General features: G+C 49.7%; 1 protein-coding gene across 2 annotated transcripts in view; it reads right to left on the bottom strand.

Moving 5' to 3' along the window:
* rem2 (RAS (RAD and GEM)-like GTP binding 2) overlaps positions 1-14184 on the bottom strand; it is a 21555-nt gene extending 7371 nt beyond the window's left edge. The window contains exons 1-4 of one of the 2 annotated variants that reach the window (XM_086172862.1): positions 13640-14184; positions 11303-11639; positions 9728-9801; positions 2174-2351 (exon numbers count right to left, since the gene is read on the bottom strand). In XM_086172862.1, the coding sequence (XP_086028988.1) occupies positions 2174-2351; positions 9728-9801; positions 11303-11639; positions 13640-13651 (601 nt within the window). In that variant the 5' untranslated portion in view covers positions 13652-14184. The remainder of the gene's footprint in view (positions 1-2173; positions 2352-9727; positions 9802-11302; positions 11640-13639) is intronic. The other variant, XM_086172863.1, reaches the window with a different exon arrangement.
* Between the last annotated feature and the right edge of the window lie 310 nt (positions 14185-14494).

Here is a 14494-nt window from a genome sequence, read left to right as displayed (position 1 = left end):
GCAGTATCTGTGTGTGTGTGTGTGTGTGTGTGTGTGTGTGTGTGCATGTCTATGCACGTGCATGCGTGTTTGCACGTATAGCGAGTACACGCGTGCATAAAGATAGCCGGCCGAGCGGCGTCCTGCCAGTGGGAGATAAACCCGACACAGATGTTCCATCTGGAAACACAAAACAAGGAAAAAAGAAGATACCGGGACATTAGGGGAAACGAGTGAGTGTGTGTGTGTGTGTGTGTGTGTGTGTGTGTGTGTGTGTGAGGAGTTGGGGGGGGGTGTGGGCTCAAGAGGATTCGATTGCGTCTGTGAGATACTGTTTGTGTCTCGCTGTAAAAGGTATGTCTCTCCATCGGACGTGACGCTTTTACAAAGCCCATCTTTCTCTCTCGCCGCCGCCGTCAATCACGGCGAAGCTCAAAATTCCACGCCGTCAAAATCCACAAATTCAAATTCACGCCACTTTCCAAACCAACCCGGCCCGTCAGGCGGAAGCGGCGATCGTAGAATAAAAACGCCGGGGACTCGGGACTTCCTGCCGAAAGGCCGTCAGACTTTATCTTCATTTCCGCGCTGCAGTTTTTGCTAAAGGTCACGCGCTGAGAGGGTGATGTTTCACGGGTGACGTAGCCGTGGAAACGGAGGGGGGGGGGGGGGTGTGTGTGAGAACAACGACAGCAGTTATTGGTCACGGAGGCAGAAGCGGCGAGCGTCCGGCCCTGACATCGCCATCCGGTCCGTCGCAAGGCGACACACGGTAGAAGCAGCGATGGTAAACTGATTCCCCAGGAATTAGCCTGTACCATTAAAGCATGACATCCGGCGCCGTATCGGGCTTCCTCGCCGTTCGTCGGCCAGCGATCAATCTATCAATCTGCCCCGAGGTCGTTTATCCTCGGCAGACGGACGGGTACCGGACGCTCCGACGGCGGGCCGTTCGAGGGAGGAGCCGTCCAATCACGAGCTCCGTTTCCGCCGGGAGAGTTATCTATCATCTCATTGGGGGGGGGGGGGCGGAGCCTTTTACTGCGGCAAGAGGCGGAGCTTAACCTGGGTGGCGTTGCTTGTCATGTTACACATCCAAACATTCACTCTCGTGTAGCATTTTCTGGTTCTGTTATCCAAGGCTGTAACAATGTGTGTGTGTGTGTGTGTGTGTGTGTGAGAGACAGTTTCACCTAGCGTTTACATGAGAGATCAAGCTAACAACACTGCAGCGCTAATGCTATCACTATAGCTATTGCTATCTCCATTGCTATTGCTAATGTTATCGCTATTGCTATTGTTTTCACCATTGCTATTGCGAAAGTTATCTCCATTGCTATTGCTTTTACTATTGCTATTGTTATCTCTATTGCTATCGCTAACATTATTGCAATGGCCATTGCTATTGCTATCCCGATTGCTATTGCTAATATTATCGCTATTTCTAATGTTTTCACCATTGCTGTTGCTATTGTTATCTCTATTGCTATCGCTAACATTAGTGCTATTACAATTGCTATTGTTATCTCGATTACTATTTCTAATGTTATCTCTATCGCTATTGTTACCACTATTGCTATTGCTTTTTCTATCACTATAGCTATTGTTATTGCTTTTAGTATTGCTATCACAATTGCTTTTACTATTGTTATCTGTATTGCTATTGCTATGCCTAGAGTTATTGCTATCACCATTGCTATTTCTAACGTTATCACTATTGTTGCTGTTTTCACCAGTGCTGTTGCAAAAGTTATCTCTATTGCTCTTGTTTTTACAATTGCTATCATGATTGCTAACACAAGTGCTCTTGCTATTGTTACCTCTATTGCTATTGCTAGTACTATCACTATCGCAATTCTCAGTGCTACCACTATCGCCCTCTGACATCCCCCCTGCAGGAGGTCTTTTGTTAGCACAAGGCAAAGCGGCAACTCGTGGGCGGAGCCTCAACGGGATCTAAGCGACCCGTTTTGGTCCAAATGCTAATCTCATGATATCAACAACACATCTCCCGCGACTGCTAGCGGTATCTGCTTCCAGCTGCAGGCGAGATTGACTAACTTGCTGAAATTAGCTTCAGTATTTCAGCCGATATGCTGTTTACTCGATCACCCGATGACATTAGTAGCTTATGCTATTGTTAGCACTGGTTTGTGTGTGTGTGTGTGTGTGTGTGTGTGGCTAGCACACGTACCCTCGGCGCTGATTTCCCTCGAGCGGACCAGGTCGCTCTTGTTGCCCACCAGGATGATGGGCGTGTGAGGCTGCGACTCCCTGAGGAGGAGGCGGAGCTGCGCCGTTCGGTGGAAGCTTCGCCTGTCCGTCACGGAGAAGACCAGGATGCAGACGTCGCACTGCAGCGTGGACAGGTCCTGGACGGGGGGACGGACGCATGCATTAATCATAAGAAGAACGTTGCATGAGCAGGAGGAGGGTGAGAAGGTAGACAACGAAACGACCGGCGCCCCCTGCTGGACGGGAGGGGAATGACAGCCACCACAGCAAAAGGCGACAGTTTATGCTAATATAGACATACATGTAAGGCGCTTTTCTTCAAGGCGTTGTCCAAACCAGAATCATTAAGAGCTGTAAACAATGAAATGGAAATTCATTCATTTATTCACTGACTCATTTGTTTATTCATTTGTTGACATTCCCCAAATTGGATCGTCAAGGGCACACTGGGGTTTGTTTATGAGGAATAAAATTCATTCACCCCCTTCTTTGTTTGTTCTTTCATTCATTCATCCTATAGATCATTCTGTCATCTGCCATTTTTTGTCTATTTCCTAAATCATGTAGTCACAAGGGTTTGATTATGAGGAATAGAATTCATTGATTCATTGTCTATCTAGTCAGGAATGCACCGGGGTTTATTTTATGAGGAATTAAATTCATTCATTCATTCACGAGCTCATTCGTTTGTTTTTGTTTTTTTCACTGTCTCTTTCCCCATCCCAGCCATGTTTTTGGATTAATTTAGGAAATAAATAATCTGGAAAAAATGAATTCACTAGTTCGTTCCATGACATCACATTGCAGTCATTTGGCAGATGCTTTTATCCAAAGCGACTTACAAAGTCATTTAGTTCATTTGTTCATTTCTTCCTTCATTTTCTAATGGAGGAAAAAAAAAAAAATTCTTCATTTATTCAGTGTTTTTACCCCTCATCCCGATGGCAGGGGGCGGAGCCAATCCCAGCCGACACTGGGACAAGAGGTGGAGCTTAACCTGGACCAATCACCTGTCAGTCACAAAGTCACCGATGGACACATCCAGCCATTCACTCCTACGCTCTTCTATGAGCAAACTTCCTGCAAGGGCACTTTGGGAGAACCTTGAAGGAACCAAGCAAGGAACCAGGAAAACATGGAGAACCCACGCGAGGACAGAAGCCAGACAGAACCTCGCTGTCCACCGGTATCCTACCAGGAGCCGACCAAAGAAAACCCATCCACTCCTACCAAACATGTTTGGGGTATCTATCTCGTCTCCAGAACAATCCGGAAGAAGACGTGGAACCTTATATGATCTAACTACATCTGTGCAACTCCCAGTTTCCTTGCTAGCTCAGCACTCAGGGTACAAACAAGACGCTCGGTGACGTCTGATGAGCTGGTGATTCGTCGCCCGACCTACTTCTCCTCGTCGGGCGCCACGGCAACAAATCCGTGGCATCACCAGACCGATGGAGGAAAGCTGCTGCGCTCAGCGTCGCGCACGTCACGCTTCACTTTGAATCACCCGACCGCTAACGTCCCGCCGGGGCTTCCTGTCAGAGGCGCTCAGCTGGTTCTACCAGAAACGGGGCCCCCGTCCAACCCCTCCTTCACTTAAAAACATCGCTGTCTGGAGCAGGTTCTCCGATGTGAAGGCGAATCACAGCCAGACGTCGGACTAGATTGAATTCACAAAGTGACAAAGTGATGAAGTGACCAATATTTAATGGGGAGGCCTTGTGGATGACAAAGATGCAGGGGGCGACTAAGATCACTTGGGAGTACACTAAGAGTACATTGTTTCCATCAGGTGTACTGAGTACCTTCAACCTGGGTTGGGCAAAGTTCTGCTCCAGACTGTGGAGGAACCTGCAAGGGTTCCATCAGGGAACCCCTGCTTGGTTCTAGTTTTCCTTTTGGGTTCTTGCATAAGTTACTTGATGACTCCCAGCAATGTGGTAAGAGAATCCAGCAAGAAGGGTGTAGCTGGATATGCAACGGGAAACTGGAGGAAGGAGGTCGACAAGAAACCATGGGTCTCTACTGGCAGAGCCAATCAGAGGGCAGGTGGAGGACCTTGCCCTCCATCCTCAGCCCCTTGTGGGAGGGGGAGGGCGTCCCTGCCCAAGAGAAGTGACCAATATTCAATGAAGCAGCCTTATAAGCAACAAAGGTGCAGGGGAAGACTAAGATCACTTGGGAGTACACTAAGAGTACATTGTTCCCATCAGGTGTACTGAGTACCTTCAACCTGGGTTGGGCAAAGTTCTGCTCCAGACTATGGAGGAACCTGCCAGGGTTCCATCAGAGAACCTCTGCTTGGTTCTAGTTGTCCTTTTGGGTTGTTCCGTAAGTTTCTTGATGACTCCCAGCAATGTGGCAAGAGAATGCAACAAGAAGGGTCTAGCTGGACATGAGAGAAGAAACTGGAAGGAGGTCGAGTAGAAACGATGTATCTCCACCAGATCAGCCAATCAGAGGGCAGGTGGAGGACTCCGCCCGACATCTGCAGCCTTCCCGGGGTGGGGGGGAGTGACCAATATTTAAGACAAAGGTGCAGGGGGCGACTAAGATCACTTGGGAGTACACTAAGAGTACATTGTTCCCATCAGGTGCACTGAGTACCTTCAACCTGGGTTGGGCAAAGTTCTGCTCCAGACTGTGGAGGAACCTGCAAGGGTCCCATCAGAGAACCTCTGCTTGGTTGTTGTTGTCCTTTTGGGTTCTTGCATAAGTTACTTGATGATTCCCAGCAATGTGGCAAGAGAATCCAGCAAGAAGGGTCTAGCTGGATATGCAACGGGAAACTGGAGGGAGGAGGTCGAGAAGAAACGATGTATCTCCACCAGCTGAGCCAATCAGAGGGCAGATGGAGACATCGGCAGCCTCCCCGGGGTGGGGGGGGAGTGACCAATATTTAAGACAAAGGTAAAGGGGGCGACTAAGATCCCTTGGGAGTACACTAAGAGTACATTGTTCCCATCAGGTGTACTGAGTACACTCTTGGAGCCTCGTTGGAGGCCCCCGGCCTACATCGAAGTGAACACCCTTTTCCAAGGAGAAGCTTCCCAACTTCTGGGTGGCCAAGTGATTCGATTCAAACCCGGGAGCAGGAAACTCACAGGGAGCGCCTTGGACAAAGGGCAGGCCGGCGGGCGGGCGGATGGGTGGAAGGGTTGTTGGCATGGAAGGCGGCGTCGGCGGCACCACCTGTCACCGTCTCACCCGGGGACGAGGAAGCGAAGGGCAGGGATAAAAACAAAACCCGTTGTGAACGGAGGATGCCGCGCTGCAGAAAGGGAGGAAGTAGAGGGGACGGACCAAAGGGGGTGGGGGCGGTAAACATGTGACCAGCTAAAATGTGGACGATGCCAAGTCCCTCGTCGCTCCGTCTTTCAATTAGACTCTGCAGAGGAGGAGCCGGGCCATCTGTCGGGGACGGATCTCGCCCGTTTACCGGCCAAATCCACACGCATTACTATTCCAAGCTTGATCATAAAAAAATAAATTCAAGGAAAATAAGGAGTTTGATTGATTAGCAGGATTAGCAGCGCATACTGTTTCCTAAATTTAAAAAAAAAAGGAAAGCGCTGCATTGCCGACAATCCAACTGTATCCATCCGCCGTGAGAAATGAAAAAACTAGTTCTGCCAACTACAAACATCCCTTTGTAAAGTACAAACTTCCCCCAAAAGAGGTCATCAACCTTTTCGAGAGGCTTTTCAAGAGGAAATGATGACATGATGTAAACAACCCCACCTCGCTCTTCCTCCCTTCACAGATTAAAATGGAGGTCATGTTTCTCCCGGACCTCCTGAGGGGGTCCAGCTTGTTTTTAATTAAAATCATACAAGCGCTAGCAGCTCAAAGATGAAATAACAGCCAAAAAGGAAAAAAAAAAACAACCAAAAAAAACTAGAGGATCAAAGTTTTGCTGGAGATCAAATATCCGAATCATATAAATAATAACAAAGCAAAAATCCCTTTACTATCAAAGCTAGCATTAGCACGTTTGCGCTTAAACGCGATACAGTAGCAATACATTCACGCTAATGTCGGTCGGCTAGCTATTGCTAGCTAAGTAGTCTCGTGCTTCAAAGCTTCCAGGTGGACATGTGACCGCACGAGAACGCCGAACCGAACCATTATTGCGATGGTGCGGCAGTTCGTACAAACAGGAAGTCGGTTGTTGAGGCAACAACAGCCCATCTACTGCAATTCTAATATTTTCTTAATTCCTGATCTTTGTTTATAAACTGATGTCCCATTTAGTAACGGTCTTTCAAGCGCTGGAATTGCTATGGCACAATTATTCTTGCAGAAATACAGATATTTCCCGGCTAATGAGTATTTTATTTATTTGTTTGTTTACTTACTTTATTTATCAATATTTTTTTCTATTCACCAATCTATGCAATGATGTAATATTTAATTTAATTTAATTTAATTTAATTTAATTTAATTTTTTGGGCCTGCAATTTTTTTTGGGACTTAAAGGATTATTATGTTATTTGACATTTCCAGGGATTTTATTTATTTGTTTATTTTGTTACTTTACCCGCAAATTATTATTGTGTCCAGGATTTAACCTAATTTAGCAGCACAAGCTTTTCAGCGCATGTGTGTGTGTGTGTGTGTGTGTGTGTTTGTCCTTCACTTAAAGACACAGGAATCAAACCCCAGACTTTCGCAGTCTATTGGCCGCCGAGTCATTTGCTTTGTGGTAAAAAGATAAAAATAAAGCGGCTTACGGCTCGAATGGAAGAAGAGGTCACCCCGCACACACACACTCACACACACACACACACACACACACACACACACATATGCATGGATAAATCCATGATTGCTCTGTCGCTTCGTGGACACGTGCACTTTGCCACATCTGTCTCCTCGGCTTGTTTGTCCAAGAAGCAGAAGAAATGGAAGTTGAAGAAGAAAAACAAAGAGACGAAGACGTGAGTGCCGGCAGATCAATAAAAACACAAGAAGAATGATGAAAGGGGGGAAAAGGGAAAGAGCCCCCCTCGCCATCCCCCACCAGGGCGCCAACCCTGTCAGGATCTGATAACGGGATGACGAGGATCGCGGCAGATGGAACGGCGAGTTGGCGAACGCTGCTCTTTTCTCGGCGGGCCGAGGCTCCTCCGGGGACGGAGCACGGCGGCGGCCGAGGGGATAAACAAACGCCGCGTCGACGAGGGAGCCGTCAGGGGGGGGAGGCTGACGCCGCTTCAAAAAAATCCAGACGTCGCTGCCTTTTTTCACTTTAGCGCCATTTTCCGTGGGGTAAATATGCAACCCCCAAGGTCGCTTCTGATGTCACCCATCGTGATTTTCAAGTAGCTATGAATATTTTCAACAAATCTATTCGGGGTTTACAGCGGGACCCCGCCAGCAGGCTACGAGCAAAAATCGATAAACGAACAAATTAAAATTGGCACTGCATGCAAACCGGATGTCTGTTGATGAGCAGACTAACTGCGAACAGGATGCTAACAGCTAGCGAAGATTGCATCTGAAAAAAAAACGATAGCGGAGGAGAAGTACGGCGACATCGTCGGACTGTTCCATAAATGACGCTGTCGTTAGCATAGGAAATTAGCTTTCTAAGCTATACTGAGCATAGAATCACTGAAACAGTAAAGAAAGCTCTTATTTTGGCGGGTCATGACAGGAAGTACTATTATTTAACATTGCCTCTTTAGATTTACGAACATTTGGGGATAAGGACAATGTCAGCTGTTTAAATTTGGAAAACCTAGCTACCGCGGTATTCTTGTGAAATGTGGGTACTTTCTGTGCACGGCAAGCAAGCTAATTTCGTTTTAGCATCCGCTACGATTTACAAACGGGGGATCCCAGCTGACTTCCTGTCCCGTTGCCCACCATCCAATTAGCAAACGTAAACACGGGAGGCTGCTTGGCAAACGTCAATGTTCCTCATTTCTGATTTCTCGGAATCAACGAAAATGTTAAATGATTAGCAGCGCAGCTACGACGAGCTAAACAAGAAAGGATTGCATAAATATTTGACGCTAGATTAAACTTAGCGTCTAGCTTGCTATCACGGTTAGCAGTTTCACAGCGCACGTAGCAAAATGAGAGCGCAAACAACCCTTGACTGGACAATTACGGCTAACAGTTAGCTTCGCTACCCAATGACCTTGGCGTAACGGCTAAATGTGGATCCGGACGCCGGTGGATGTTTACAGAAGCGAGAGAGAAATGATTTACAGAAACCCCATAGATTTATACCGTGATTACAAAAGCAGCGAGTTTTTCTGGAGGGGGGCTGGAATGAGCGGAGAAACACAAACTCGCAGGCTAAAAAGGGTCGAATGCAAATGAGGACAAAGTGGGGTGGTTGGGGAGGAGGGTCGGGGAGGCGCCTCTGGTCTTCGCTGACCTCAATCTCCTCTCTGGTTCCTTTAAATAGCCACGCCAAAATGATTGGCCGGCAAGGAGCGGCATTGGCCCGCGAAAGTTGCGGACGGCGCGGCGCTTAGCAAGACAAGTGTGCCGCGGCGTTTCTATTCCGGGCGCTACGGATGAATATTTAAAACCGCATCATCCCGCTGACGTCGGCGATGCTCGCGGCATCCCGCCGCCGTCTGACTGCGCGGACCTTCTGTTTTCTTTTTTTTTTCCTCTACACCTTCTGACGCTCACGCGGCGCTAGCTCCCTGCGCTAACCCGACCGCCGCTACACGTCAATCACTCGTGAGTCAGGGCCTGGAAAACACCGCGAGGAACGATCGCTGAGTGCGAACCCGACAGCTCGGAGTCTTTTTGGCAGTTCGGAAAGCGGGTTGGAAGGGGAGGGCGTCGGAGGCTGGCCGATCGCGCCGTGGCATCGAAACGCCGGCGGGCATCGCAACGGAGTTTAAGGTCGGGACGCCCCGCGAGGACGCCCTTCAATCTTGGGAGGCGTCCAGGAGGCGGAGCCAGGAGGTCCGGAGGGCGCCGCTTTGCTAGATGGAAACGATGACACGCGGCAGCTGCGCGACATCTGTCCGCCGCTCGCCACGGCACATCATCCGCAGGCATTAGCACGTTAAATAACGGGAACGATGCACCTAGCGGGGGATTCTGGGACGCCATCCATTCCTCTTAGCCGCCCTCCTCTCAGCCATCACCACCCTGGAGCTATTCCAAGCTTCGCTATTGACGCGCGCAGAATAGCGAATGTAATTAACTCTCGATGAGACTTAAACTAAAATGCGTCCCGCAGAGATTCGGAGATGGCGGCTGGAGAGATGGCGACGGGAGGGGTGTGTGTGTGTGTGAAGCACCCGGAGCTAAATGTAGCAGTGTGTGAATAATTTAACCTTCAGGGAGAAACCCCCCCCCCCCCCAGCCACCCGCTCCAGAAAGGCCGAGCGGACATCTGGATTAATCGGGTACCATCTAACCGACACGCTAATTAACGTGATTCGACACGAGGTCGTCGGCGTCGGACGAAGGAGGCGAGCGGTCCGAACTCCGTGACCTTCGGCGAAAAAGGCGAAACGAAAGCGTGGCTCACCTGTTTCCAGTTGTCGAAAATGACGACTTTGCTGTCCTCGTCGTCCACCGTTACCGTGCACTCGTAGCCCTCGCCTGCGAACGAACCAAAGGGTGACAATTTGTCGAACTCAAAAAGTTAATCTGATGGAGATTTAAATCCCGACAAACCAATCAGAACGCTTCGTGTTATTGTTTTTTGCGCTAAAGAAATTGATATAAGGACATGTTTGCCCCGCCCAGACGGACATCATCATCCCAGATCAAGAAGTATCAAACAAAACCGCTGTTTAGACCAATCACGGTGTCTGTTTTAGCGAGGCGGCTAACCCCTCCCCGGCGATAATCCCCGCTGTCGTCAACCGCTAATTAACGGCTGGGAAAACGCATCGACCGCTCACCGAGCCAATACCGTGGGCCGGAACGTTGGATTTGACGCCGTCTTGTGGCGTGGCGTTAATTAAAAGGTGTCGGACCTACCACCCCCAACCCCGCCCGCTCTTGTTGCGCCGTGTCAATCGTGGAAAGGCGCCCCGGCCTCGACAGGAAGTGCCATTTCTGTCCATTCATGATGCATGAAGCGTCCTACATGGGGGAGTGATGAATTCTGTATGCTGTGACTCCGTGGGGAGGTGGTGGTGGGGGGGGGGGGGGGGGGGGCTCGCGGCGGTGACGGATCGATTTGACGGCTTAGAAGGCCGGGCAGCCATCAGGAGCTCTGGGGAGACGGAGGGGCGGAGGGCAAAGTCGGCGGAACGGAGTTTCTAATAAATTAGACGATCCGGAAACAGTTTAGAAAGGGACTCGATTCGAAACGCCGGAATCCGCTTTGCTCCCTTGCGTTGCCGAGGAAACACATCGAACCAGCGATGTCACCTGAAAGAGCAGATCCCGATTGTTGGTAAGAAGATTTTCGGGGATGCACTTGCAGGATACGTTAGCTACGAGCAGCTAACGGGGAAGTACCGCCGGAAGTCCCCGAAATGACTCCGAAAATCTTCTTACCAACAATCGGGATCTGCTCTTTCGGGGAAGCACTTGCAGGATACGTTAGCTACGAGCAGCTAACGGGGAAGTATCGCGGTTCGGTATGCTCGAGTGCGACAGCAAAAGGAGCAGAGTTGAAGCAGATGGCGTCGGAATAACCGGGGAGAATTCTCCGCCCACATGCATACTTTTATCACGTGGCCCCGCCTCTTTTTTGGTACAAACAATATACAGCTTCTCCGCCGCCATGTTTGTATCGTCCCAAACGGATCTTGGACTCTGCAATGGCCTCTAGTGCAGAATTTTGCGGGACAAGGGCGACGTTAACAACGCATGGGGGGGAACGTGAGCAGCGAGGGTTTGGCGACTTGGGGAACGTTAGCATAAACAAGCCTGAAGAGCTACAGCTAACCACGAGCACCCTTGGGGGAAGATGCTAGCGAAACAGAAGGACGAGCTTCCGATAAAAACGGAGGCCCTGGTATCGTCCCCTGAAGACACGGGGAAACCGTAAGCGCTCGGCTCTAAACCAAGACGGGACCCGGAACGCGGAACCGGTTCCAACAAGCAGCGGGAGCTCGACGATAAACGGTGATAAACAGCCGGTTACCACATGCTTGCGTCTCAGAGTCTATAGAGAGGGATCTGTCCGACTGCCCCGCCAGCGACAAGGCCAGCGATGACTTGCCCACGCCGTTCTGTCCCAGCAGCACGATCCTCAACGCCCCGCCGTGGCCGTGGAAACCCGGCTGGGCGGCCGCCGGCTGGCCGAAGGACTCGTCTCGGGGCGGCGCCGTTTCGCTGATGGGTAGAGCGGCGGGCTCCTCCAGGCCCGGGATCCAGTCGCAGTCCTCGGACACCGCCTCCTCCCGGCGCAGCTGGTGCTTGACGGGCAGCGGCGTGCTGCCTCTGCGGAGGGGCGGCGCCGTGGTGAGAAACATGCTGTACTAGAACGACAGGAAACAAAAAAAAAAAAAACAGGTTAGGGGATCTCCCGAAGTAACTTAGGGAGGGCGAATCGAATCGAGATGCGAGTGTCGCAGCGGCGCTGCAGCCGAGGCGGGTCGGGCAAAGGAGAACCTCATCAATATTGATACAGCAATTAATCTACGGCGGCGAAACCCCTCCGACCCCCGGGGGCGGCGCCGGCCCGGAGGCCCAACGTGACACGGTACAGTATTGGATCTTCATTAATGGGAGCAGAGACAACGGGAGTGGCTCATTTGAATATGGTGCAGTCCATCAAGTCACGTATATACATACATATACATATATTTAATATGAATATACGCGCAGGTGTGTCGTAAAATCCTGTAAAATGTGAAATACCATCACTGGGCGATGCTATGTGATGGGTACACTCAAGAATATGATTTATGTTTCTATGCAGAATGATGTTATGGGGTTGTGGTATAGCATAGCATAGCATAGCATAGCATATTTCTATTATATATTATGGTACACAACGCAATACAAGAATTGTACTGTTTTACAATAAGTTGTAAAACAGTGTATCTTAGATGACCTACTGTAGTGTAGTTGTACAATGTTGAAGAGAAAAGCGTAGTATAGTAAAAAAATATATGCAATAAAGTTGTAAAACAGTATATCTCAGATCTCCTAGTGTAGTGTAGTGATAGTACTGTGTAAATATATAGCACAGTAAAACAATACAACTTGTGTAGAGATGTAGTACAGTGCAGAAGAGTAGTGGAGTATAGTGTGTAGTGTAGTGTAGTATAGTATAGTACAGTATAGTATAGTATAGTATAGTATAGTATAAAAAAATATACTCACAGTTGTCAAACAACATTTCAGAAACATTTGCGAGAATGTCTGGTGAACACATTTACATGCTGTAAACTATATTTTGTAAATATTATATTTTATTTGTTATATTTGTGTTGCTGTTGTGTCCAACAATGTATGTCTTTGTCCATTTTATTGCCATTTTTGGCATCATGGCCGGGGGACTGCAGATGAAAAATAGCCTCTTTGGCTAATTCTGTCTTTTTTACTCATGTTTTATTAATGTGTTTTATGAAACTGCATTGTCCCCCTTTGAAATAAACTAATTTAAATTTAAACAACACACCTTGTGTCGAGATGCAGTACAGTGCAGAAGAGTAGTGGTGTAGAATAATGCAGAAAAGCAAAGTTCCATAAAAGTATCATGTAGTCGTATAGTATAGTATAGTGTAGTATCGTGTAGTATAGTGTAGTGTAGTGCTGTGTAGTATAGTATAGTGTAGTGTAGTGTATTGTTTTGTATATTGTATATTGGACTGGAAGAGTGAAATGCTCATGGAGACTGATTGACAACATGTCAAAGGAATTTCCCCCATGAGGATCAATAAAGTTTATCTTATCTTATCTCGTCTAGGATGGGAGCAAAAGGGTGGAAGGGGGTGCAAGGCTGATGGGATGCAGGGGTGAAGGGGTGAAGGGGTGCAGGGGTGAAAGAGTGAAGGGGTGCAGGGGTGAAAGAGTGAAGGGGTGCAGGGGTGAAAGAGTGAAGGGGTGCAGAGGTGCAGGTGCAGCAGCGTGTGACGGGTTAATCCGCGCCTCCCGCGGGGCCGTCGGGACCAAAAGTAGGGCAAAGAGCTGCGCACGAATAACCGCGCGCGGTGCAAGATTAATACTTTAACAACCCCCCCCCCCCAAACACACACACACACACACACACACACTCACACACGCACACCTCCACCCTTCGGTGCGTCTAAAGTTACGTATCACGTGACGCGCACGCCTTTGTCACAGCAGCGCGTGTGCCCGATCCGGTTCCCGGGTCATCCCCGAGGCTCGTGTCCGCGAACTCACTCACACACACACACACACACACACACACACACACACACACACACACACAAAGACGGGTTGCAGCCCATTGTGCAGCGGCTTAAAGAAGAAGAAGAGCAAGATGAGGAGGAAGGGGGGTCCTTACCTGGTCCGCCATGGTCACGGTGCGTGTGTGTGTGTGTGTGTGTGTGTGTGAGTGAGGGTGGGGGGGGGGGGTGTTCTGGTCCTGGTCGTTTCCCGCCTCCGCTCAGGTTTTCCCGCCGCCGCCGAGCGCCGGCATCACTGCGCCGCTCGCGTAAAGGTGTTGCCCTCCTCTTCCTCCTCCGCCTGCACCGCGGGAAAATATGCACCCCCTTCCTCCTCCTCCTCCTCCTCCTCCTCCTCTTCTTCTTCTTCCTCCTCCTCTCCTTCTTCTTCCTCCTCTTCTTCCTCTTCCGGAAGGGCGGGAGGCGAAGTCTCAGGAGCGGCGCGGCGGTCGCACGTCGAGGAGGAGGAAGAGGAGGCACCTGCTTCTCCGAGCCTGGATCGAGAGTGGAGCTGATGGAGGAGGAGGAGGAGGAGGAGGAGGGAGGTGAGAGACAGCCATCCGCGCTGTCCTCGTGGAGAAGCACCGCTCCCTTCTCCTCCCTCCTTCTCTCTCTCTCTCTCTCTCTCTCCTTGAGGGATCTCCTTTCTTCTCGATGGTGTTTGCAGATGTTGCGCTACCATGTGTGGCCGCTAGAGGGCGCTAGAGAGGCTCGTCTCGCCGGAGCGCTGGGAGGCGGGGCTTAACCTGTCAATCAAAAAAGGCGCCTGTCGATCACGCAGACATCCAGAAGAATCCTGGCGGGAGAAAATGGAGAGAAACGCGGTAGGAGGAGGTTGAAAAGTCCAGGTGTGAACATGAAAATGTTGGGGAACATAAAGAACCCAGACAGGAGATCATTGAACCCAAGCTGGAGAATGGGGGAGATTCACTTCCTGGTTCCTGTTCCTGCTCTGCTGCGATTGGTTGATAACT

Source organism: Fistularia commersonii, chromosome 25 (assembly GCF_037954325.1).
Source record: "Fistularia commersonii isolate RoL2024-O1a breed Wild chromosome 25, RoL_Fcom_v1.0, whole genome shotgun sequence".
Lineage (NCBI taxonomy): Eukaryota > Metazoa > Chordata > Actinopteri > Syngnathiformes > Fistulariidae > Fistularia > Fistularia commersonii.
This window is presented reverse-complemented; position numbering and strand designations above follow the sequence as displayed.